At 44.5% G+C, this 25654-nt stretch overlaps 1 protein-coding gene across 2 annotated transcripts; it reads left to right on the top strand.

The window, feature by feature from the left end:
- The first annotated feature begins 1491 nt into the window (after positions 1–1491).
- Positions 1492–25565, top strand: CASC3 (CASC3 exon junction complex subunit). Of its 2 annotated transcripts, XR_004478565.2 has the most exons (15): positions 1492–1841; positions 2207–2234; positions 2582–2619; positions 13978–14136; positions 14226–14377; positions 15154–15330; positions 16052–16737; positions 18077–18141; positions 18442–18556; positions 18798–18896; positions 19150–19364; positions 19981–20103; positions 20287–20350; positions 20823–20948; positions 25153–25565. XR_004478565.2 is itself a non-coding variant. In XM_004282757.4 (14 exons), exons 1-13 carry the CDS (start codon positions 1611–1613, stop codon positions 20308–20310), a joined length of 2112 nt encoding a protein of 703 aa, XP_004282805.1. In that variant the 5' UTR covers positions 1492–1610; the 3' UTR covers positions 20311–20350; positions 20823–22545. The 2 variants fall into 2 exon arrangements, 1 of the variants encoding a protein (XP_004282805.1); XM_004282757.4 differs by lacking the exon at positions 25153–25565 and having other exon boundaries at positions 20823–22545.
- Positions 25566–25654: the final 89 nt, after the last annotated feature.

Raw genomic sequence — 25654 nt, 5'->3', positions numbered from 1 at the left:
ATCCAGGGGCTTCCCTGGTGGTGCAGTGGTTAAGAATCCGCCTGCCACCGCAGGGGACTTGGGTTTGAGCCCTGGTCCGGGAAGATCCCACATGCTGCGGAGCAACTAAGCCCCGTGCACCACAACTACTGAGCCTGTGCCCTAGAGCCCGTGCTCCACAACAAGAGAAGCCACCGCAATGAGAGGCCCGCAAACCACAATGGAGAGTAGCCCCTGCTCGCCGCAACTAGAGAAAGCCCACGTGCAGCAACAAAGACCCAATGCAGCCAAAAATAAATAAATAAATTTATTAAAAAAAAAAATTGAATCCAGACCAAACAACTGAAAGGCAAAGTGGCAGACTATCACTTTCCTTATTTAGACACTAAACTTGGCAGCTTCACTATATCAATTTACTTTGAGATAGATAGGATCCTCTGGGTCTTTTTTTTTTTTTCTTTCTGTTAACACTTATTAGATCACACATCCTCCATTTTGAACTCAGGCAGTTGGTTTCTGGATTTACAAGTTGTCACATTTGACCACTTGTTTAACCAGCTGAGATCTGTTTGGATCCTGATTATATCTCTGAAGGCATTCAGAATACCTTCTGGTTTCATATTGTCTATAAATTTGATAAACATCAGTATCCTTAACCATAGCATTTGTAAAAGCATTACACAGGACAGAATCCTGTGCTATGATAGTGACCTTTCTCTGGTGTGTATTATTAAAATGTGTACTCCCGTAGGTGCACTAATAGCTTACGCTTCTTATATGTTTTTATTATGGTACAAAACAAATATACCGATTTTTTTCATTGCTGAAAAATGTGTTGCCAAAATCTCAGCATTCCCTCATCTACCCGTCTGGCATGCCCTTAACAAGAAGGAAATCATGTCAGGATATTGAACCAAATGCCCATTCCTATGATTCTCTTTTTTAAAATCGGTTCTAAAATCTTGGTAAGATTACCATCATACCAGCCTGCGCTTTGGGAGAGGTGATGGCTGGGGTGGGAAGACACTTGAAGAGGGAAGAGTAAATGAGAATACAAGGGAAAACACTGTAGTGCTGCAACACTAAATCCTCGGGCTTCACTACGGACAACTGGTTTCTCCTCCGCCCTTTAGCTTAAAATGGGCTGGTGTAACAAATCTGATGCAGCACAACGGCTTCAGAGGTTTCCCTTGATTCGTGATTTTACCAAGCAAACGAATTCAGTCAAACGATCTGCTTCAAACGTAGGTAGAAACGAAAAAGAAAATCATGAAACAACTCCAATGCCGCAGTGAAGCTGTGACAGGTCAACGATATCCACTCAGAAAGCCCAAGATGGCCGGGCGTGGAGCCGAAGGAGGCTGCCCGAGTGCAACTCCCCCCTTGCCCGGTGCCCTACCGGGGGAAGTCAGGGGCCGCGTCACGCCCCCTCACGTCACCGACTTACGCAATCCCGCTCGCCGGCAAACTTGTCGCAGCGCGCCAGCTCCGCCCCCAGCCCCTCCCTCTGAAGAGCCAGGCGATCAGCGCCGCAAGTGAAGCATGCTGGGACCAGGTCTCGAGCTTCCCGGCAGCCCCTGCGACGGGCGGGGTACGTCAGGAGCTGGCCGGCGGCGGCTGTTCTCCGTAAGATGGCGGACCGGCGGCGGCAGCGCGCTTCGCAGGACACCGAGGACGAAGAATCTGGTGCTTCCGGCTCAGACAGCGGCGGTTCCCCGGCGCGGGGCGGCGGGAGCTGTAGTGGTAGCGCTGGAGGCGGCGGCAGTGGCTCTCTGCTTTCCCAGCGCGGAGGCCGAGCCGGGGCCCTTCATCTGCGGCGGTTGGAGAGCGGGGGCGCCAAGAGCGCTGAGGAGTCGGAGTGTGTGAGTGCGCGCGGGCGGGGCGGGCCGGCGGGCGGGCGGGGTGTAGGTGAAGATGGGAGGCTGGGAGTTGACGGTAGATGCTGAGGCGTAACGTGTTCGAGAAGAGAGCTATCCCAGTGCGGTTTGCCTCCGGAGCCCCAAGCGAGGAGGAGCGGTTTGTGGGGGGAGGGCAGAGCTTCTGCGGATGGGTAGTGGATGTTTATTCAGAAATTGGGACTGGAGGTGAATAGACGGGACCTCCCTCGGATGCTGCTTGTTAAAGATGTACCTTTCCTCGTGCCCCTTTCCAACCATTTTGTGTTCGGTTTTCAGCTCTCACCCTCTGGAAATCACAGAACTAACCCATGTCTTTTCCTTTCTTTTAGGAGAGTGAAGATGCCATCGAGGGCGATGGTGAGTAGCATCCTGACAGAGTTGTTTGCCCATAAACTCAGGTCAGCTGTTTCCAGCAATTGACATCCTCTCAGACTGTAAGGATTTGGGGGAGGGTGCCGCAAAGTGGCTCTTTGTAGCATAGAGCTTAAAAGCATACGTTTTAGCAGTATGATCTTGGGAAAGTCAAAGTCACTCTTTGAACCTGTTTTCAGTCTGGATGTGGGGACTGTAATTTTATCTCCCTCATAGGTTGAAGTCAGAATTAAATGAGAGCTTTAGCTTGATCCGCAACAGGCAGTCGGGAGATGTAATTATAATAACTTGTGTTGAATTTTTTTTCTTTACATGTTTCTGTTTCCTTTCAGCTGTTCTCTCGGATTATGAAAGTGCAGAAGACTCAGAAGTGAGTGTGATAGTTTCTTTTTCCTATGGTGTAGGTTGGAAAGTGTATTTTAAAAACTGTACGCACCTGTGGTTCAAAAGTACCATCACCTACTTGTTACTCCTCTTGTGCATTCTTCATTTGTGCTTCTGAAAACTATTATAAAGGGTCTTGTTCAGTTATAGGGAGGGAAGCTTGGTGTAAGCTTCTTCAGGCCACATGTGTTATACTGTTAATAGCTGGCTTTTCACCCTATCTAAAGGAAATAAGGTTCTAAATGAGAGAATGAGAACATTTTGAAGCCTTTTACAGGTTGTTTGACACTCCATTTCATGATGCCTAGGTAGTGAAGCCAGCCAGTTGGATATTTTTTCTGAGTATATCTGAAGACCTTAAAAGGGTAGGATTCTGAGTGGTTTGTGTCAGAAACATTTCTCAGTTTATGGATAAGGTTTTCTGTCTTTAGCAGAAAGCTTCCCTAAGCCAAACGTTTGTGAACTTACTTGTTTTGATTGGATAAACTACTAGAGACGCTATCAGAATGGCTATTTGTTTACTGGAGTTGTTGAACAGAGCCCTGAGATATAAGGAGGAATTGGATTGTGGATCAAAGGTTTTTTCTATAAATTTTATAGAACTGTTGCTACATATTAGACTTTCCATTAAGCCCGGGAGATGCAACAGATATAACAAAGTTCCTATCTTTAGGAATCCTACAACTTAATAAGGAAGTCAGACAAACAGTGAGGCAATTGTAGGACTTGGTGACAACTGCTAGGGGATAGGGTTAAGTAGGGTGTTAATGGCCGGGTACTGAGTCCATCTTAGGCTGTCAGAGGAGAATGAATGGAGTTAGCCAAGCAAGCCATGTTCTAGGCGGAGGGAACAACCGCTACAAAAGCCCAGAGACGGGAGAGAAGATTAAATATTTGGAAACTTGAAAGTAGTTTGGTGTGGCTGGAACATTGTCGAGACAGGATGGATACAAGAAATAAGGGCATATTAGTGAGTAGGGGCCAGATCATGCAGGGATTACTTGTTCCTTCTCTTTATTAAGTGCCTGCTCAGAGCCAGGAGCTGTACTAGGCACTGGAATAAAAGACAGGCATGGTTCTGCCCTCATGGAACTTAGCAGTACATTCCAGGTCAGAGGGGGAAAATATAGACAGTTAACTAAGTAATTACAATAATGTTTGGTAAATGCCATGTTATTGGAAGCATATGGTGCTTTGGGAGCACATAGCAGGAACAACTAACTGGGTTTAGGGTGTTTGGAAATGTTTACAGGAGCGAATGTTCAAATAGAGACCTGAAGGGTGAGTAGGAGTTAGCCAGGTAGAATTTTCTAAGCAGAGGGAACAGTGTGGAAAGAAGGTCTAGAAGGGATGGACTCCATGGTGAGTTGGAGGATATGAAAGGTTTAGTATGACTGGTGGTAAGGATGAATCTCAGTCCAAATTTTAAAGTACTTTATAAGCCAGGTTGAAAACTATTTGGATTTTATTCTAAGGAAGTAAAAAAGTGTACCAGGGTTTTAAACAAGAGTGTGATACAGGTTATGAATTAGACTTAAATTTTAAAGCAGTGTTTGTCAGATCCAGGGAACACCTACATGAAAAAATCCTACTGAAACAATCTTGCAGAGGGAGGGAAGACTCAGACATTTGTATGTTAACAAGATCCCAGGTTGAGGCACAGTAATATTTTAGAATTATTATTTTTATAACCATTATTTTGTGTGCAGTGGGGAGAGTTGATCTGAAGGGAGCAAGACTAGAGACAGCAAAGCTAGTTAAGAAAGCTACTGTGGAAGTCTAGGAAAGTAGTAAGTGTGGCATGGAGTGGAGTGGTGGCAGTGAAAATAGAAGTGGACAGCACTGACAGTTATTTAGGCTATGGAATTGACAGAATGTGGTGATTGATGAGATGATTTATTTTCTTTGAAGTCAATGGTAAAGTTATCTGCAAAGAGTAAAAAGGAGATAAGAGGTTTTGGAGTGAGGAATGTTTGCAGTTGTCACTAGAGAACAGAAACATCAGAAAGACTGCCAGGCAGTATGGAGTGTTCAGTGAGGTTTGGTGCTTGTGACTTTATAGGAGTTTACCATTTTGTTTATAAATGAGTTTGGATGTTACTCTAACAGCAAAGAAAGAAAGGCTGTTGGAGGCTTAAGTGTGGAGGATGCATTGTGGATGAGGCAAGACTGGAGACAGAGCTGTTAAAAGGTTATTAGGATAGTCCAAGGAGCATGATGGTGCCCTAAAGAAGGGACATGGCAGTGGCACTAGCAAGACATAGATTTGAGAGATATTTTGGTGATACTAACAGAACTTCTTGATTGATTGAATGTGGAGCCTGAATTAAGGAGGAGTCAAAGGGATTCCCAGGTTGATGAATGGTGTTATTCACTAAGAAACAGACCACAGTGGGAGGAGATTTCAGGAAGGACAGTGTTGGGTTAAGTTTTGGTTGTTTTGAGATTGAGGAACATGTGGGACTTTGATGTGGCAATATCTAGTATATATTGTCTGAAATTTAAGAGAGAGGTGTAGTTCTGTTCTGTCTGATAGGGTAGTCACCAGCCAAATGTGGCTATTTAAATTAATTAAACTGAAAAGTTCAGCTCCTCAGTTGCAGTAGCTACATTTTAAGTAGCCACATGTGCATAAATAAAAACATTTCCATCATCCCAGAAAGATCTGTTGGACAGCACTTGTCTAGATTAGAGAAGTAGACTTGATATCTTGCCTTTCATTGTAATGTTACTTGCTTGAATTTCTTGTTGATTACTAACTGTATATACCTAGATGCTACACTTTAGTCTTGCCTATTTTTAAAATTTTGATCTATCTCTTAGTCTGCAGTTTAGTTTTTCATCCCTTTCTTTTCTTTACAGTGTATCCATTGAAAAGATTTTGATGGTCACTCATTCATAGTACAACTCAGCATGCTCTCTCTGTCCTTTGTATTTCTTGCAAATTGTCTTTCCATGATACCCTTGGAAAAATACCAGTGTGACCCAGAGCTTTTATCTTGCACCGGACTGACTGGTGAACACCTGATTTTCTTTCCCTTATAAGTCACTTGCTATTTTTGTCTAGATATTCCCAGTATGTTTTCTTTAAGTCCAATAAATTTATTAGAATTTGTCCTGGAGTTGGTCATTCTGGATCAGTGTTCATAGGTATGAGATGTGCTCTACAGTATGTCATGGAACTTCTATCCCAATATTCTTTTCCTGTCTTCAGTGTTTGACCCTTCTTCTGTAATCCTTTATATCTGTTTCTTCATTTTCTGTTGATTTTTAAATATTTTCTTCCTTTTCACTTTTAATTTCTCATAAGGCATTATTGTTGTGTTTGTGTTGTTTGTGTTCCTTCTAGTTTTAGACTTTGTATTTGAAATGAATTTTTTTTTTAATTTCTAATATCTCCCTTTGAATGAATGAGTTCTTTCATTTCATTTTTGGATTTTTCTAATTCTGACTGATGTTCTTTCATGCCTTATATAATATTAATGTCTTTTTTGCTCATTTTGAAATAGAAGTTACAATTTTGATATGATATGCATGTCTTTTTGGCGTGCTTTCATTGTAGGAATGCTATTCTACGTTTTTTTTTTTCTCATAGCAAGTTTATGTGGGATTTGATCTCTGTATTTTTCCTTTGTTGATTTTAAAAATTAGTTTTCCTGATCTTTTCGAAGGAAGTACGGCTCAGAGTACCTTTTTCTAACTTCATAGAGCTCCCTCTTCAGTTGTTTTTCTGTAGTGTTAAAAAATATATATATGATGGCTTACTTTCTGAGATTTTCTGCTTTTGTTCCCTTCTCTAACTTGTTTTGGACCTTCTCTTTCCTTCATTCCTTTTATCCCTCTTCTGCTGAATTTGATTCCCTTCTCAACAGTTTTATCTTCAGTGTGTTACTCTCCTAGAGGGGAGCCCTGGCAGCTAGATTGGTTTTAAGATTTCAGAAGGGTTAGACTGCTCTAACCCTTTCAGACCTTCTTACTGCAGGACCCTTAAACACACATTCTATTGGAGACAGTAAAACCCCTTCTGGTTTCAACTGTTATTCTCAGTTTTGCTTTCTATTGACTAGTTCAGGGTTCTTCTGTTTTCAGGTCCATTTAGCGCTCTCTGCTTTTTCCAGCACTGATAGCAATCTGATGCATGTCTTGTGGCTGTTGATGCTTTGCTCTTATGTGCTTATATTTTGGGTCCTGGGGGATAGCTTGTAACCTAGTTTTGTTGTAAATGTTATCCAGAGGGTTTTGATCTTGCTCCCATTTCATGTGGAGATTTGAAGAGATCAAAAACTATGCTGCTGCCATTTTCGCAGAATCCTCCAAGAAAATTTTTTTTTTTTTTCCAAGAAAATTTTTTAAAGAAATTAGCCTATGAAGGGGAGGCTAGAGAGCTGGTAGCTGGAAAGAAGGCTGTAACGTCAAGAGAGGGTTTGGTGTTATTTTTTAAGTTGGAGAATAAAGTATGGCTAAAGGTTGAAGAAATCAGTAGAAAGGGAGAGAAAAGGGAGGGGATAGGTAATGCGTGTATTGGTGTCCTTGACTGAGTACATGAGAAGAAATAGGAAACATCTTCCATTGTAATTATAGAGAAGTGGGAAGCAAAGGTATATGGGGAGGAAGCTGGTGTGCCCTTTGTTTTGTTTTCCTTGTGAAGTAGAAGGAAAAACGTAAAGAATGGTTGTTGGTGGAAGGGCAGTGTAGGAATTGTGAGACTAAAGGAAGTTTGAGTAGTTGAGGTTGGAGGTGGCACTGATGGGTGAAGTTGTATGATTTTTTTTTTTTTTAACTCCCTTTAGTGATGATCAGAAGTCTGGTTGTAAGCTTAGAAAAAGATAGTTGATCCAGTCTTGGGCACATGGGAGTAGGGGACTTGAGGGAATTACTAGTAGTGATTGAAATGAAGGGGTCACAGAGTTGAGAGAGGAAAGTGAATGTGGGAAAGGACTGATCGGTAGGGAAAAGGTAGAAATGTCAAGGGAGTGGATGACGTAAGAAATTGGAGACTAGAGAGTAAAGGAGTAACTGGGGAAGAACAGGAATAACAGGCGGGTTTTCGTTTTTTTTTTTTTAACAGCTTTATTGAAATATAATTTATGTGCCATTCAACTTACCCCTTTAAAGTGTACAGTTCTACAGTTTTTAGTATATACAGGTATGCGTGACCATTACCGCCGTCAGTTTCAGAACATTTTCATCACTTCAAAAGGAAATTCTGGGGACTTCCCTAGTGGTGCAGTGGTTAAGAATCCGTCTACCAATGCAGGGGACGTGGGTTTGATCCCTGGTCCGGGAAGATCCCACATGCCACGGACCAGCTAAGCCCGTGTGCCACAACTACTGAGCCTGCGCTCTAGAGCCTGCGAGCCACAACTACTGAGCCTGCGTGCCTCAACTACTGAAGCCCATGCACCTAGAGCCTGTGCTGACCAAGAGAAGCCACCACAATGAGAAGCCTGCGCACTGCAATGAAGAGTAGCCCCTGCTTGCCACAGAGAAAGCCCACGTGCAGCAACAAAGACCCAACGCAGCCAAAAAATAAATTAATTTAAAATATACATATATGGTCCACATCAAAAAAATCTTAAAAAGAAAAAAAGAAATTCTGTACCCTTTAGCTGTCACTTGCCCCCCACAGTTCCTCCATCCTTATTCGCTCCAGCCCTAAGCAACCACAAATATACTTTCTGTGTCTAGAGATTTCCCTATTCTGGCCTTCTATATGAATGGAATCATATATTATATGGCAACATAATATAATATACTGGCTTCTTTCACTTAGCATAATGTTTCCAAGGTTTTCATCCAAGCTGTTAGTTGCGGCATGCAGGGTCTCCGTTGAGGCATGTGGGATTTTTCTTTGCAGTGTGTGGGCTTCTCTCTAGTTGTGGTGTGCAGATTTTCTCTCTAGTTGGGGCATGTGGGCTCCGTAGTTTGTGGCACACAGGCACTCTTGTTGAGGCGCGTGAGCTCAGTAGTTGTGGCGCGCCGGCTTAGTTGCCCTGTGGTATGTGGGATCTTAGTTCCCTGACCAGGAATCAAACCCATGTCCCCTGCATTAGAAGGCAGATTTTTTACCACTGGACCACCAGGGAAGTCCCCTGTACTTCATTTCTTTTTATGGCTGAATAATACTACGTTGTATGCATATACCACATTTTGTTTATCCATTCATCCATTGATGGACACTTGAGTTTCTGTTTTTTTTTTAATTATGAATAATGCTGCTGTAAATATTAGTGTACAAGTTTTTGTGTGGTTGTATGTTTGCATTTCTCTTGGTTGTGTACCTAGGAGTGGAGTTGCTGAGTCATGTGGTAACTGTTTAATTGAGGAATTGTCAAAACTGTTTTCGAAAGCAGCTGCACCATTTTACATTCTCAGCAGCAATGTATGGGAATTCCAGTTTCTCCACATTCTCAACAGCACTTATTATTGTCTTGATTTTTTGATTCCAGCCATCCTAGTAGGTATGAAACGGTATCTCATTTTGATTTGTATTTCCCTGATGAGTAATGATGTTGAGCATTTTTTCTTGTGTTTATTGGCTATTCGTGTATCTTCCTAGAAGAAATGGCTATTCAGATACCTTGTCCTTTTTTTAATTGGGTGTTTTTTTTATCATTGAGTTGTAAGAGTTCTTTATATATTCTAGATATAAGTTTCTTATCAGATATATGATTTACAAATACTTTTTCCCATTCTGTGTGTTGTTTTTTCACTTTCTTGATGGTGTAAGGTTTCAATGTTGAAGAAGTCCAATATATCTGTTTTTTCTTTTGTTGCTTGTGTGTTTGGTGTCATATCAAGGAAGCTTTTGCTGAATCCATGCCAAATGCAAAGTCATGATTTCTTCTAAGAATTTTATAGTTTTGGCTCTTATATTTTAGCTCTTTGATCCATTTTGAATTAATTTTTGTATAAGGGGTGAGGTAAGAGTCTAACTTCATTCTTTTCCATGTGGCTTTTTTTTTAATAAATTTATTTATTTATATATATATATTTGGCTGCGTTGGGTGTTTGTTGCTGCCCGCGGGCTTTCTCTAGTTGCGGGGAGTGCAGGCTGCTCTTTGTTGCGGTGCGCGGGCTTCTCATTGTGGTGGCTTCTCTTGTTGCGGAGCACGGGCTCTAGGCGCATGGGCTTCAGTAGTTGTGGCTCGTGGGCTCAGTGGTTGTGGCTTGTGGGCTCTAGAGTGCAGGCTCAGTAGTTGTGGCACACGGGCTTAGTTGCTCCAGGGCATGTGGGATCTTCCCAGACCAGGGCTCGAACCCGTGCCCCCTGCATTGGCAGGCAGATGCTTAACCACCGCGCCACCAAGGAAGTCCCCCACGTGGCAGTTTTGATCAAAGTCTGAGGTGTTTAAATTTAAGATTTTTAAAAGTAGATCAGGTTTACTTAAAAAAAAAGAAAATGTATATAGCAGTTCCAGGTAAGACTGAAGTGTGTACGTGGAAGTGGATGACCAAAGTGGAGGTGAAAACTGTGAGCTCCTTGCCATAGTCTTCAAATTAATGACAAGGTGGACCCAGGCAGAGGCATAGAGGTACAGGTTTCCCCCTTGGTCTGATAGAGCGTCCCTGTGAGCTGAAATGGCTTAAAGCAAAGAAGCAATTACCTTAGGACACATCTTGCCAAGGGATGCACAGAATAAATCGAAATAAAGCACGGATGCTCACAGACACAGTTCAAAGCTGTGGTAGCTTGATGCTGAGAGGCTGAGTGTAGTTCCCAGGGCAGGAGCTTGGTGGTGCCACTATTTCTGCTTGGGGTGTGGAGCTGCCAGTATGACAGCTCACTGCAAAACAAAACACTGAGTACAATTTTCACTTTTGCCTTTTTTCTTAAAACAAAAATTATCTTCAAGTTTCTTTCAGTTTGTGAAAACAAGTGCTACTGTAGGTCTTTCATAAAAGTGAAGTGGTGTAATCCTAACCTTCGAGAAGCAGGGTATAGCTAGGTGATAGGAGCCTCAGAGAAACAGCAGTTTAAAATGAGGTGGAGTTGGGATTAGCACATACAAACTGGTATATATAGAATGGATAAACAACAAGATCTTACTGTATAGCACAGGGAACTATATTCAGTATCCTGTGATAAACCACAATGGAAAAGGATAGGAAAAAGAATGTTTATATATGTATAACTGAGTCACTTTGCTGTGCAGCAGTAATTAGCACATTATATTCAACTATTCTTCAATAAGTAATAAATTAAAAACAATAAAAATTTTAAAAATTTTTAAATGAGGCAGAGGAGTTAGATCTGGAAGAGACATTGAGAATGAGGAAGATACCAGGTCGACCTCTTACTCTGAAATATGTGGGGAATGAAAAAATGAGCTAAAACCTTTGCATGAGAATTCTGCCAGGGAAGCATTTGCTTCAGTAGAAAGCTAGGCTTTAGGGTTGGGAAGGGTGTTCACTGAATGGGAGAGTCAGCAGTAGGGTAAAGGGTTTTGATGTCAGCCCATAGCTGAAGAAGCTTGACTCTAGGGTAGCACCTTGGCTTCCATTACACCAGACTTTGATGCTAATTTGGAGTCTCCTCAGCACTGTGCTATTTGTATCTTTCTGTCCTGCCCTGGAAACAAAATTAGTTTCTCATTTGGAATAAAAGAGTTGCCTCATTTGGCATTCCACCACAGACTAAGAGGGGATAGAGCGTAAAACAAAGTTCTCTCATTAATCATGCTGATACTATTTTAAGGTGTTTGAATTTAGTCAGTGTTGGGGTGGGGGGGGGAGTAGTGAATTAAGGTCACATACACACCAAGGAAGACATTTTTTTTTTAAAGATGAAATCTTTATTATTATTATTATTTTAATATTTATTTATTTGCTGCACCAGGTCTTAGTTGTGGCATGTGGGATCTAGTTCCCTGACCAGGATTCGAACCTGGGCCCCCTGCATTGGGAATGTGGAGTCTTAGCCACTAGACCACCAGGGAGGTCCCCCAAGCAAGATTCTTGCAATTTCTGCTACAGAACCTGCAGGGAACATAGGACCAAGGAAAGAACTGAATGATTACCACCCACCTATTCCCAGCTCAAGAGGAGAGAAAACTTCTTGTGATTGAGGAGAAATGGGAAGAATCAAGGGTACTCGGTTGTTAAAAAGCTGTAGGTAAAGGTGTGGTTCTCATAGTGTGGGTGTGGTCAAGCAGTCTCCCTGAACTCTGTGGTTTCATAGCAGTGTCACCTTCCTGGGACTCCTAACCCAAAACACTTAGAGGCAGAAACGCCCTGATGCTGAGCAGGGAATAAAGGGGAAGGGGAATTAACTGACTAGTCTGGGCCAGTCAGCAATCTTAGCCCTATTTGAAAAAAGGTCAAAACCTTAGAACTTGAGAGCTTCTTGTTTCATCAGGAGTCTCAGTGAGTATCTTTGATCAGATTCCTGAGGCCATCCTGGACCTGGAGTCAGGAGAGGGTCTGGTACAGATTGAGTGTCAGACCCAGTAGGAGAATAAGAGACCAGTGTACATGAATATACCAGAGGGGCAGAGGTATATTGATACCCTTACATGTTAACCCAGCAGTGGGGACTAAACTACCTTCCCTTGAATCCATTTCTTTGTGTCCTCATAGGTCTCTAAACCTACCTCCCCTGGCCTATAGCCCTGCCTCCTTAGGTCCAAATCTTGGAATGACAAGGATATGAGAGTAACTTTAGTCTAAAGCCAGCCCCCTTAGCAGGAGCCTTAGCTGCTCCCTTTCCCTACCTAGAACTAGCTACACCTCTATCGCCTAACCCTTTCTAGTGGCCCCTATTTAAAGGATGGCCTAAGGGACCCTTCTTTGTATGGGCAGACCTAACACTTCTATGTCACAAGCAGGATTATCCAGTTGTTTTTTTGTTTTTTTGTTTTTTGCGGTATGCGGGCCTCTCACTGTTGCGGCCTCTCCCAGCCACATGGCTCAGCGGCCATGGCTCATGGGCCCAGCCGCTCCGCAGCATGTGGGATCTTCCCGGACCGGGGCACGAACCCGTGTCCCCTGCATCGGCAGGCGGACTCTCAACCACTGCGCCACCAGGGAAGCCCCTGTTTGTTTGTTTGTTTTTTTAATTGAAGTATAATTGATTGGATTATCCAATCTTGCTGTGCTAAGAGAGGGAAGAAAGTGGAGAGGAGAGAGAGCATTTGGGCTTTAATTTTTTTCATTTCTCAGGTGCAGTGATTGTACAAGTCCTTCTAATGTTTTCCAAGTCATAATTTTATAATTTTATTCTGGACAGAGTTGTTGCTAAGGGGCTCTCACGCTACAGAAAATTTAGTATTTATATCATAGACATAAAAAATGTAAGCCACTATTTCCCAACTTGAGAGTAATAGTGCCTTGGGAAATCATGGAGTTATTATAAAGGGTTGCAAATTCACTAGCTGTGTTCTCATTATCTGTAGACCAAATCGACATCTCCCACCTTTATGTACTACTATTATTGAATATATATATGAATTAATAAAATATAAATGTATTTAAAAGTATTATTGAATGTATAGCAGTTGTTTGTCATTACATGTTTTCTCAATTTGTGGATACTATACTGAGCTATTGTCTCATGGGGATCCATGAAAATTTTAGATCCTAAAAAGGGGTTCATATAATCTAAAAGGTTGGGAATCTCTGTTCTAAGCCATTTTGAGATGAGAGAATTAACAGCTTGAGTTAGAGTGTAGTTATCAGGCACTGCATGTTTAAAGAGACGATTCATTGAGAGGGAGAGAAATTATCAACAAAGATAAAGCTCCTTCTGTATGCTAGACACTTAAAGCCTCCCATCCATATCCCCTGGGCTTCTTCCCCAGAGGCTGCCACTGTTTTTGGTTTTTGGGTTTTTTTTCTCCCAGTTTTATTAAGGTATAATTGACATATAGCACTGTGTAAGTTGAAGGTGTACAGCATGATTTGACATCATGAATGATTATCACAATAAGCTTAGTGAATGAAAGAGGCTGCTGCTGTTAACAGACCCTTGCATTTCTTCCTGGAAAACTTACAGGAATCTATATAAACATACATATATATATTGGCCACACTGCACGGCTTGTGGGATCTCAGTTCCCTGACCAGGGATTGAACCCAGGCCCTTGGCAGTGAAAGCATGAGCATGGAGTCCTAACCACTGGACCGCCGGGGAATTCCCTGTATATATATATTTTTAATGTGCTTTTAATTTTTTTAACAATGTTTCTGTTCTCTAGAAATTTTAGTAAGAATATTGATGTGTTTGACCTTTTAATTCGTTAGAAAATGTTTTCCTAAAGAATGGAAAATTTTTTTTAAAAATGGAAAATTTTAAAATACACCATTCAGATCTTATCTCCACAGCTGACAGGGAAACTTTTTTCAGGGTGATGAAGGGGAGTACAGTGAAGAGGAAAACTCCAAAGTGGAGCTGAAATCAGAAGCCAATGATGCTGCTAATTCTTCAGCAAAAGACGAGAAGGGGGAAGAAAAGCCTGATACCAAAGGCACTGTGACTGGAGAGAGGCAAAGTGGGGATGGACAGGTTAGTACCCACCAAAGGCCTCCATTTGGGTTCTGGAATAGGAGCTCTTAACTTTGGAGTGAGTAAGGAGTCCTTTATCTGTCCGATAGGAGAGCACAGAGCCTGTGGAGAACAAAGTTGGTAAAAATGGCCCTAAGCATTTGGATGATGATGAAGATCGGAAGAACCCAGCATACATACCCCGGAAAGGGCTCTTTTTTGAGCATGATCTTCGAGGGCAGACTCAGGAGGAGGAAGTCAGGTAACAGCCACTTGCCACTGCTCTGTAGTATGTTAGTATGTATTTAGTGCTTACTATTGAAATATATGCCAGGCACTTTGCTGAGTATTTTACTTGTATTATCTCATTTACTGTTCACAACATTTTAAGGTAAGTACTGTGATTATCCCTCTTGTACAAATGAGGAAAGTAAGGCTTAGAATATTTAGTAACTCTTGGTGGAGGAGCTGGGATCCAGAGCCACACTTCCACTGCCTTCTTTAATCTGAGGCTCAAAACCTCTGGGATTTGAAATACTTGCATAGGTGGCCTTATAGGAGAGAGATGTTTCCAGAGTGCTGAGTAGTTTGAAGTGAAGTCTCTCCTCATTTCTATTCCTGTTACATTTGAGCCCAGCAGGCCCTGAGGTGCTGTGATTCACTCTTGCTTTTGGAAGGCCTGTTTTGTATAGCCTGTTGGGAAAGATGGAGAGAATACCTGAGTTCCTACTGTTTCCCTGCCCAACCCTGTTTATTTCATGAACATCTTTTTTTTTTTTTTTTTTGCGGTATGCGGGCCTGTCACTGTTGTGGCCTCTCCCGTTGCGGAGCGCAGGCTCCGGACGTGAGGCTCAGCGGCCATGGCTCACGGGCCCAGCCGCTCCGCGGCATGTGGGATCTTCCTGGACCGGGGCACGAACCCGTGTCCCCTGCATCGGCAGGCAGACTCTCACCCACTGTGCCACCAGGGAAGCCCCATGAACATCTTTACTTGGCAGAATCTGCCAACCTAAGACACTTTTCCCTGGTTTCAACCAGACCCAAGGGACGTCAACGAAAGCTGTGGAAGGATGAGGGTCGCTGGGAGCATGACAAGTTTCGGGAAGATGAACAGGCTCCAAAGTCCCGACAGGAGCTCATTGCTCTTTATGGCTATGATATCCGCTCAGCTCACAATCCTGATGACATCAAACCCCGAAGAATTCGGAAACCCAGGTGAGGAAATTTTGGAGCCTACACTATTGATATTTACAGGAGAAAATCTCTGCTTTTTTTTCTTGCTTTTTTTTTTTTGCGGTACGCGGGCCTCTCACTGTTGTGGCCTCTCCCATTGCGGAGCACACGCTCCGGAAGCACAGGCTCAGCGGCCATGGCTCACAGGCCCAGCCGTTTCGCGGCATGTGGGATCTTCCCGGACTGGGGCACGAACTTGTGTCCCCTGCATCGGCAGGCGGACTCTCAACCACTGCGCCACCAGGGAAGCCCAGGTCTCTGCTTTTTAAAATGCTATTCTGGGGGCTTCCCTGGTGGCGCAGTGGTTGAGAATCTGCCTGCCAATGCAGGGGACACGGGTTCACAGCCCTGGTCTGGGAAGATCCCACATGCCGCGGAGCAACTGGGCCCGTGAGCCACAGTTACTGAGCCTGTGCTCTGCAATAAGAGGGGCCACGATAGTGAGAGGCCCGCGCACCGCGATGAAGAGTGGCCCCCGCTTGCCACAACTAGAGAAAGCCCTCGCACAGAAACGAGGACCCGACACAGCCATAAATAAAGCAAACTGTCAACAAGTAAAAATAAATAAACACTATTATTAAAAAAAAAAAAAAAAAAATGCTATTCTGGCCCGTAATTGGGTGAGGAATATAGGAAGTCTCCCTGACCCTCAGTTTATGTCTCTAGTGGTCCCTTTTGTTATTTCTCTGTTCCATTTGTTCAGGTTTGGGAGTCCTCCACAAAGAGATCCAAACTGGATTGGGGAGCGGCCAAATAAGTCCCATCGCCACCAGGGTCCTGGGGGCACCTTACCACCAAGGACATTTATCAACAGGAATGCTGTAGGTACTGGCCGCATGTCTGCTGCCAGGAATTACTCTCGATCTGGAGGCTTCAAGGAAGGTTGTGCTGGTTTTAGGCCTATGGAAGCTGGCGGGCAGCATGCTGGCAGGTCTGGTGAGACTGTTAAACATGAGACTAGTTACCGGTCACGGCGCCTGGAGCAGACTCCAGTAAGGGATCCATCTCCAGAAGCAGATGCTCAAGTGCTTGGTAGTCCTGAGAAGGAAGAGGCAGCCCCAGAGATACCAAATCCTGCTCCTGACACTGCACCACCAGCTCCTGACAGGCCTATTGAGAAGAAATCCTATTCCCGGGCAAGAAGAACCAGGGTCAAAGCTGGAGATGCAGTCAAGGTTGCAGAGGAGGTGCCCCCTCCACCTGAAGGGCTGACCCCAGCACCTCCAGTCCCAGAAACTACGCCTCCTCCACCTGCTAAGACTGGGAACTGGGAGGCTCCAGTGGATTCTACTACAGGTGGACTTGAACAAGATGTGGCACAACTAAATATAACAGAACAGAATTGGAGCCCAGGGCAGCCTTCATTCCTGCAATCACGTGAGCTTCGGAGTAGGTACCTTAGGGATAGTGACTCGCTTTTTCCCCTTTGTATCATTGGACTTAGGGGCATGGGACTTATGTCTCTCAGAGGTGTGGTGTCTGACAATATCTTCATTAACTGCAAGAAACAGATGGATTCATAGGTATATTCATTCAAAAACCTCAGAGCAGTTTTATCTATTGCACAAGACTACCCCACTACTTTGCTTACTATTAACTGATCAGTCATCAGTACTGAGCTCCTGAGTACAGAATCCGTTACCAGTCGCTGTAGAAAAAGTGGAAGAAGGCAGTGTTCTTATTATTTGAACTAATGGTTAAGTGTTTCAAGGCAGAAACTGCATTTGAATTTGGATGAGTATCTCCTAATCTTTTTGAAAGGAAAGCCTCTCTAATTTCCTCAGTCTTCTAGAGCCAGGCTGCCCAGTAGAACTTTCTGTACTGATGGTGCTTTTGAATACTTGTAATATGGCCAGAGTGACTGAGAAACTGAAGTTTTAATTTTAATTAATTGAAATTTAAATAACCACATGTGGCTAGTGGATATCCTGTTGGACAACATAGTGCTAGTGACTAGGACCTATCTACCACCCCTCTCCCCTATCCTTTTTTTCTTCCTCCAGTCAGATAGATTAGAGGATCTTTTCCTTAGTTTCTGAAATCTAAATCGAACTCAAAGATTGGAAATCCTCATTTGGACTGGCAATTTCTGCATTCTTATCTGGTGTGCGTAATTTTTGAACACCAAAAACCAGGGTAGCCTAAACTGGACCTGGAGTTGATCTTTGGATAGAGGAGTACACTCTCCTACCAATGCCTTATTACCATTGGAAGACAGTCTCTAGAACATTCCCTTTTGTCTTGAGTCATCTTCAGCCAGAGGGGAATCTCTTCCTATACTTCTAGCCCAGACCTCTGTGGCCAGGAATAATCAGGTAGATTTAGAACATCCTCCCCTCTCTAGTTGTTGCTCAGAGACTTCAGGGCTGAGATTTTTCAAGATGTTTGATAATGTAATATGCTAATTATAACCTCCCAGGGATTCTGTTCAGGGAAATACTTGATGGGAAAATTTTGAACTTGCATTTTCTGAATTGCATTACTGAAGTAATTTTTTTTTCATGTTCAGAGGTTTTATTGCTGTATTAAGGTGGCAGGCAATGGGGGCAAATTTCCAAATGCTGGAGTTGACAGGAAGCAGAGATAGTTTAAAAGGAATTTTGTTAGTTTAAAGGAAGAAAGCCATTCCCCATGTTGGGATTCTTCAGCCTGTCACTTTCTTGATGGTATCTTGAGTCCCATTCACATCTGTCTGCTCTGCAGCAGTGACTTTTTTGGTGTATTACAGGTATGCCCAACCACATACACATGGGAGCAGGACCTCCACCTCAGTTTAACCGGATGGAAGAAATGGTACAGAAGGGGGAAAGGGGCACATGCAGGGGGTTGCATGTCACAGCTCATTCACTGTTTAAACTAAGTCAGTTTTCGCATGTTTCCCTTTTAATTTGGGTCTCCCGAAATGTAGGGTACAGGGTTTGGGTTTAGATCTTGATGCTTTTTCATTGGTTTTTCAATTCTTTTTGCAAATACTTTTTTTTAACACTGCCATGTACCAAGTAAGTGTTTTGCAGTACCTAAAGGAGGGTGGGACATGATACAAGAGTCAGCCTTTTGGAAGTCTTCTTGCTCAGACCTCTTTCTTTATTTCAGGGTGTCCAGGGTGGGCGAGCCAAACGCTATTCATCTCAACGGCAAAGACCTGTGCCGGAGCCCCCTGCCCCTCCTGTGCACATCAGTATCATGGAGGGACATTACTATGATCCATGTGAGTTTATTTTTATTGTTGGAGTATCTTTCTTGGCAGGGTGAAGTGAACTAAGAGACCAGCCTCCTGCCTCCTGAATTTCCCTTCTGACCTCTCCTTGTGGTTAACAAACATTCTCTGGTTGCTGTTTTCTTCACATGGAAATGAGAACATCTTTTCAAAGGGCTTGGGGGTCAAGGAGACTTGTCCATGTGATGTGAAGAGTGAGGGTTTATGAGAGTCCCAATGTGATATCTTACAGTGCAGTTCCAGGGACCAATCTATACCCATGGTGACAGCCCTGCCCCACTGCCTCCTCAGGGCATGATTGTGCAGCCAGAAATGCACCTTCCCCACCCAGGTAAGCTTTGCGCCTCTGCTTGTATGCTTCCAGTACGTGAGGATATGTGTTGGGGGCTTCACAAACCCCATCCTCTTGAGCTCTGTGCTGCTTGCTAATGAAGCTGGCCACTTCGGCTGCTTGGGCAACAAACTCCTCTTGGGTCCATCCTGAGGACTTCCATCCTGAGCAGTTTGTGGTGAGCAGTTCAGCCAGGCCATCCCATGGAAATGGTGTTACCTTTTATTTCAGTTTTTGTTTTCTTATTGTCCAGGTTTACATCCCCACCAGACACCGGCACCTCTGCCCAATCCAGGCCTCTATCCCCCACCAGTGTCCATGGCTCCAGGACAGCCACCACCTCAGCAGTTGCTTGCTCCTACCTACTTTTCTGCTCCAGGCGTCATGAACTTTGGTAATCCCAGTTACCCTTATGCTCCAGGGGCACTGCCTCCCCCACCACCGCCTCATCTATATCCTAACACACAGGTGAGATGGCTAATGAGATTTTCCTAAGTACACATCCTTTAAATCAGACAGGAATATAGTATGAGGAGAATGCTCAAGGAATTGGAGAGAACATTTCAATGCCACTGATTTGCATGTGGTGTCAGGACGCCTCTTGGTGGTCAGGAGCTAGAAATGCAGCTTATGTGATGCCCATCATCTGTTTATTCTCTTCCGTTTCTTTAATGGTGTTTCATTCAAGTATTTTAGTATGTCTTAGGTGCGCATGTCTGCTGTTTATTCAACTGCATAATGAAGTTGTATTCTACTTACCAGCCCTACCCCTCCCTGTACTGTTTAACTCCCAGAAGGTTGACACCATGTGGTATCTGGAGTGTCACCACTGAGCTCAGTTTCTTCCATTTGTCAGCTGATGGTAGGAATTAGAGAAAGCTGGGTAGTACTTTGAAGAAGTAAGAACCCTATTAGGACATATTAAGGCAGAAATGAATAATTATTTTAAAGGGGGGCAGCTTAGAGATTTAAAAAATTATAAATTCCTCAATGCTCTTATTTTTGTGCCTGAATAATGTTTCCTGTTTATCATAGTTTGGATGAATTAATTCCTTTTTCTTCTCCTTGCTTATTGGGGTCCCAGGCCCCATCACAGGTATATGGAGGAGTGACCTACTATAACCCCGCCCAGCAGCAGGTGCAGCCAAAGCCCTCCCCACCCCGGAGGACTCCCCAGCCAGTCACCATCAAGCCCCCACCACCTGAGGTATGAGAGCTCCTAGGGAAGCAGCTCTAAACAAGGGATGTTTAGGGCACATCCGACCTCAGTGGGCTTTCCTTTTCTTCAGATTTCTCTCCTTTTCTGGGTGTGTTTCTATGGAAAATGGTCTTTTCTTTTTTTTTTTTTTTAATAATAATGACCTGATAACAAATTCCAACTTTATTTCAGGTTGTAAGCAGGGGTTCCAGTTAATATGAATTTCTGAATATTTTAAATCTAACATCATATAAAAGTAAGTGTACAACTTAATATGACTCAGAACATTCTTAAAACTAATGCTTATGCTTACTTGCTGAACAGTCACCTAATTAGTGCTCCAAGTTGTAATCATGGGATATCTCAGGGGGAGGCTTAGAGGAGTCCCAGAATTTGCCAGTTTCTTTGTTTTATGAATGCACTGAGCAGGGTTGAGTAAAAACCACTGTTAATTTGGTAGCATTTTATTTGGGAAGCTGGAAGGAAAAAATGCAGGAGGGCATTCCTTATTAAGGAAAGGGGAAATCTAAATTTGAGGTGTTACAGCAGAGCTAATTCTAAAGGTCATGGAGGAGAAAGACCATGGGGGTTTTATTGTTTTGTTTTGTTTTAGGGATATTACTTTAATATACATTATTTAGAAATGTGGCTTTTTGGAAATAGCTTATAAATACCCAAAAGGTCCACTAACACTTTGGTGGTTCTTCCCTTTTTCTCACCCCTGTCAGGACAGCAGAGGTGAGAACCCAGGATAGAAAACAACTGGCTGTCTACTACCAGGAGGGCTTCGAAGATATAGGATGGCTCCTACCAGCAAGCAGCTGAATGGGGGGAACCCCTGCCTTCCTCTGAGGGTAGGCTCTGTTGGAGAAAGGGAGAAGCAAGTGGACTTCCTCCCGTTTTCAGTCTTTCTTTGACTTGGCTGTGCTCAGAGGAGCAGAGATCCAGACAGCCCAGGCTTCTGAGTCTACATCTAGGAGCCCACATCTTTTGCTCTTCTTCACTTTCTCCTGGGAAATTCAAGCATCTGCTGCTCCCAGGGAAGCTCCATCCTGTTTTGTTTTCTAAGATGTTCGTTTTTAAAGCCTGGCTTGCTATTCTTAAATTAATATTCCTTTAACACACACACCCCCCCCCCCCCCGCCCCCTTCTCTCTCTCTGCCTTTAAATGAAACAAGTTCATTCTCTGGTTTGCTAGCTTCTCTGGGTTCCCTTTTGGCTCTTCCCTGCATCCCAGATAATTGAGACCTTACCAGCCAGTCTTCCCCCACCAAGTCTACAAAGAGCTGGCCTTTCATTTTTGGTTGGCCTTTGTTATTGTATACTTGGACTCTCTTAACTCTTCTAACTCTATGGAAACATAGCTGTCTGCACAGAGTGTCCCGTTGTGGAGAAGATCTCAAAGTGTGTGGTAGGAGTCCTTCTTCTTGACTTTGGTTTTTAGAATTCTGGGCCTTCATCAGTCTCTGTACTCTGGTAGACTTCACTTCTCTACTAAGGGCAAAGTCTCAACAGTGGAGAGAGATGGCAAACTAGATGCTTTAGTGAGAAAGGGAGGGTGGAGTGAGACCCTTTGCACCTTAGGGGTGTGTATTCACACAGTCCTCAGGGCTCAGTCTTTGAGGTAAGTGGAATTAGAGGGCTCTGCTTTTCTTTACACCCTTTCTACCACACCCCTTCCAGTTGCTATGGACCAATGCATCTCTCTAGAGGCAGATATTACCCAGCCAGCGGTCTTCCCTGTCCTTTGCAATTGCTCTTCTCCGTGTCTTTCCTGCTACAAGTGTTTTAGATGTTACTACCTTGTTTTCCCTAAGTTTTATTACTCCTGTCCTTGCAGACAGAGGGTACCACACCTGGGCCTAAAGCCTAAGGACGCCAGTCACTTTTCAGGGCAAGGGCTCCTCCCTCCTTTCCTTCTTATCTATGGCGCTGAACCACTCCCCTGCTGCCTCTTTGGAAGAGATTCCTGTTATTGCAGCACTTGTGACTGCCAGGGGTAACTTGGCCATTGTCCCTGTCCTTCTACAGAACCTGAGGGAGAAGGTGGCAGCTGTGTCTCTCCCCAAGTAATGTCACTAATTCTGTTCCTTCTCTTCAGCAGCTGGCTTAACCACTCTGAGTCACAGGGGTGGGAGGGGAAAGAGGCACTCAAACTGTAACCCCCAAGGAGGAAACAACTAAGAGATTGTTCCAGGGGTGGCTGATGGTTGTGCCTTTTGTAGGCTGTTCCCTTTGCCTTAAACCTGAAGATGTCTCCTCAAGCCAGTGGGCCACATGCCCAGATTCCCAGACCTTAAGACACTGTGACAGTTGTCTCTGTTGGTCCACTGTGTTTTGTTGCAAGAGTTTCTCCATGTGTATTGTTCTTGTTTGTTACTGTTTTAAAGGGTGCACATATGTGATTGGCATTGTGACTTGGAGAAAATAAAATTTAGACATGTAAACTTGGCTCCTTTGCCAGTGTTTTGCATGGGTCTTGATTTGGGAGGGAGGGAAGGGGACCCCCTGATTCCCTAGAGTCGCAGTCCCAGCTTGAGCCAACTCAGAATTGTGAAATGGAAGCCCAGAGAGGTGAAGACCCCCCACTATGAGGCCACAAATGACTGTACTCCCTATTAATTTTCTTAACCCCATTGCCACATAGACACCAGGATATGCAGTCTCTTAGATTGGAAGTGCAAGGGACAGAAAATCTAGTGAGATGTTGCTTACCTACATGAACAGCTAGTTACCCTCATGCCTTCCTTTGTGCTTGGCAAGTAAGTTTCCCAGGGTGATGCCCCACATATCAATACAACTGTACCAGGTCTTGGATGAGGGGAAGGTGCAAATAGCTAGCTGTCCTCTTGAAAAGGAAAATTTGCGCTGGCACTGAAGTATCAAGGACCACAGTGTAGAGAGAGGCTCCTATCAGTACAAGTAAAGAAGAGGGGCAATTGAAAGACCAGCTCTGGCTCACACTCCCAGTTACCTAGGCCACTTGGTAGCTAGCTTTGAGTTGACTATTTCCTCCTGCAGATCCTCCAGATCCTGGGTGGTATGGAAGTTTACTACAAAGGCTATCCCTGATGTGGGGAAGCAGTTGAATTCAGTGTGGAGCTGGCAGCATCTGTCCTTGGGTCCCACAAGTCTTTGTACACTGGGGGCATGGGCATCATGGTGCATCTTAAAATGACAGTTGGGACTCCCTCCTATACCCTTTGGTGCTGCTGCCACAGCCAGAGAACCATTGACTCTTCTGCCCCTCAGCCCTAATTCCTCTTTGACTCATGTCAGTTTACTTACCTTCTCCTCTGCAGAGTGATGGGTAACTATGGGCCTGATCTCTTGGGGTCATCCAAAGGATGCCAGCCAGCCTTGGGGGTGCGTTGCTGGCAGGAGGAATGAGCATGATATTTCCCCCTCACCCCTGCCTCTTGATTCTCCAGTCCTGCAGTTAGATCCCATTGCTCTCTCTGTTGCCCTGGTAACCAGCTCAGCAAGAAGAAACTCAAGCTCAGCAAAGCCCCCAGGTTCTCTGCCCTCCCGGCCTGCCTCTCAGTGGGCAGAAAGAAGGCGAGAGTGTTAAGGGGCAGACGGATCAGCCTTAGGTAGCCCTGCCCTATCCCCTTCCAGAAGTCCATGGGCTGGGCTCTCACAGTTTTTTGCCTCCGTCTCCTCACAGGTGTTATTCATACCACCCTCTCTCCCTCTATTTCTTCATGGAGTGTAGATGCCCTGCCAACAATCCTCCCCACAAGGTCGGCGCACAGGCCTTACGGGAGACTCAGAAGAGCCAAGGACTTAGAATCCCCAAGTTGTCTCCCAGCATCTGCAGCCCACTTAGGTTCGGTTGTCCCTCTAGGGCAGTGATTTTCAACCCTGGCTATATGAATCACTTGGGGATCTTTTAAAAAATACCATAAACCTTGGCCCTACCTCAGAGATCTGATTTAATTGATTTGAGGTGTGGCCTGGGGAACAGTATTTTTGAAAAGTTCCCTGGATTACAGTGTGCAATTGGTGTGAGAACCACTGCTGTTCTAGGAGGACCATAACTCGATGCTGGTTTTCCTCTCTGATTCAAGGTCTTGAACTCAGTCTATGCCTGACATCCTTGAGTAGTTGGAGTGTGCTGAGGTCCTGTTTCCCCACACTCCGGTTTCCAGAAGTCTCTTTGACCCTTTTATTTGCAGCCCCTACACCCTCCACACTGCCCAATTCTTCCCCCTTCCTAGCCGACAATCCCAGATCCTGCCCAGAGAGGACGTTACCAAGGCAACCAGTTTAATCTGGTAACTGTGGCATGTGCTGGGAGTGGAGCCCTCCCCTCTTCTTACTTGGTTCATAAAATGCCTGGGGAGCTCCAAGCCACTCCAGCCAGTTTCCCCTCTTAACCCCAGGGATATTAGGGTATCCAATAAAGTGGGTCCAGGAAACTGATACTTTGATATTTATTCTAGCTTCTTAGCCAAAATTGTGCTCTCTTTTTTTTTTACTGTTCCTTTTTGCAAATCCACAAACAGATGGGTGTACAAAGCTTTATTTCTGTGAACACATGCTCTTGTACACGTAGGACCAGATAAGCACACACAGTGACACATGTGTAATACACACCCTATTCAGTTCTACCACCACTCCCAGCCTTTAGCATTCCTGTCCCTGCCTGGTCCGTGCACGGTAAACAGAGGTGGGGCATTGTCCAAGGAGCCTCGACCCGTCTGTTGCCTGGTGCTACTCTCCCACCTTGTTACCTTAACCTTGATGTGCTTACACTGCGCGTGTCTCTATACACCCCTCCTCCTGGGACAGTGTACCCTTAGGGACAGAATGATCTGGGCATAGGATCAGGATTAAGGATTATTTGGAGTGCAAATTCGGTACCACTTTGCCCACTCCATGGTTATGTCACCTCTGGAGGGGCTCTCTATGCCTGATGGTGTTGGTTGGCAGTTCTAGAGCTTGTCACCCATCTCCAGGGTTCTGCTTCCTCCTGCTGCCAGTAGGCTCAGGTGCCCTTGTGCCCCTGGTCTCCTCCTCCACCTGCCTACTGTCTCTTCTCTTCACCCTAATTAGACCTGCCACAACCTGCTGCTCCCTACCTGGCTCCTACCTGCCTGCCAGTACCTGCCTCCCACAGGCCAGGCCCTCACCACCTATGGTGCCCTACCAGAAAGGGCAGATGGGTACCGCCCCCAGTTCCAATGCCAATGCACCGGAGGCCTTCCCATCCCTTCTTACAGAAGCAAGATAAAGACCACATATTCCAGTGAGTATGGCAACAGAGCACACAACCGAGATCGAGAGTGATGGACACCCAATCAGCAATTTTTGTAGGCCTCACCTGAATACAGGTAGGTGAGTCAAGGTTCAGCCTGGTTCTTTGCAATGATACCAAGAGTCCTCGTAAGCCTCGAGCCAGGAACGCCCTCTCCATTGGTAAATTACTCCCTCACCCTTGTCCTTAATGTCTGCGTCTGCTCTGAACCCAATGCCGGTCAGCCCTTACTGTTTCCCTCGCGGTCAGCCCCAAGTTGAAGCCTGGCGCGGCCCAGGGGGCGGGACCATTTAGGGGAGG

The sequence above is a fragment of the Orcinus orca genome, chromosome 19 (assembly GCF_937001465.1).
Source record: "Orcinus orca chromosome 19, mOrcOrc1.1, whole genome shotgun sequence".
NCBI lineage: Eukaryota > Metazoa > Chordata > Mammalia > Artiodactyla > Delphinidae > Orcinus > Orcinus orca.
Note: the sequence above shows the minus strand (reverse complement) of the source record. Positions and strands in the feature narration are given on the sequence as shown.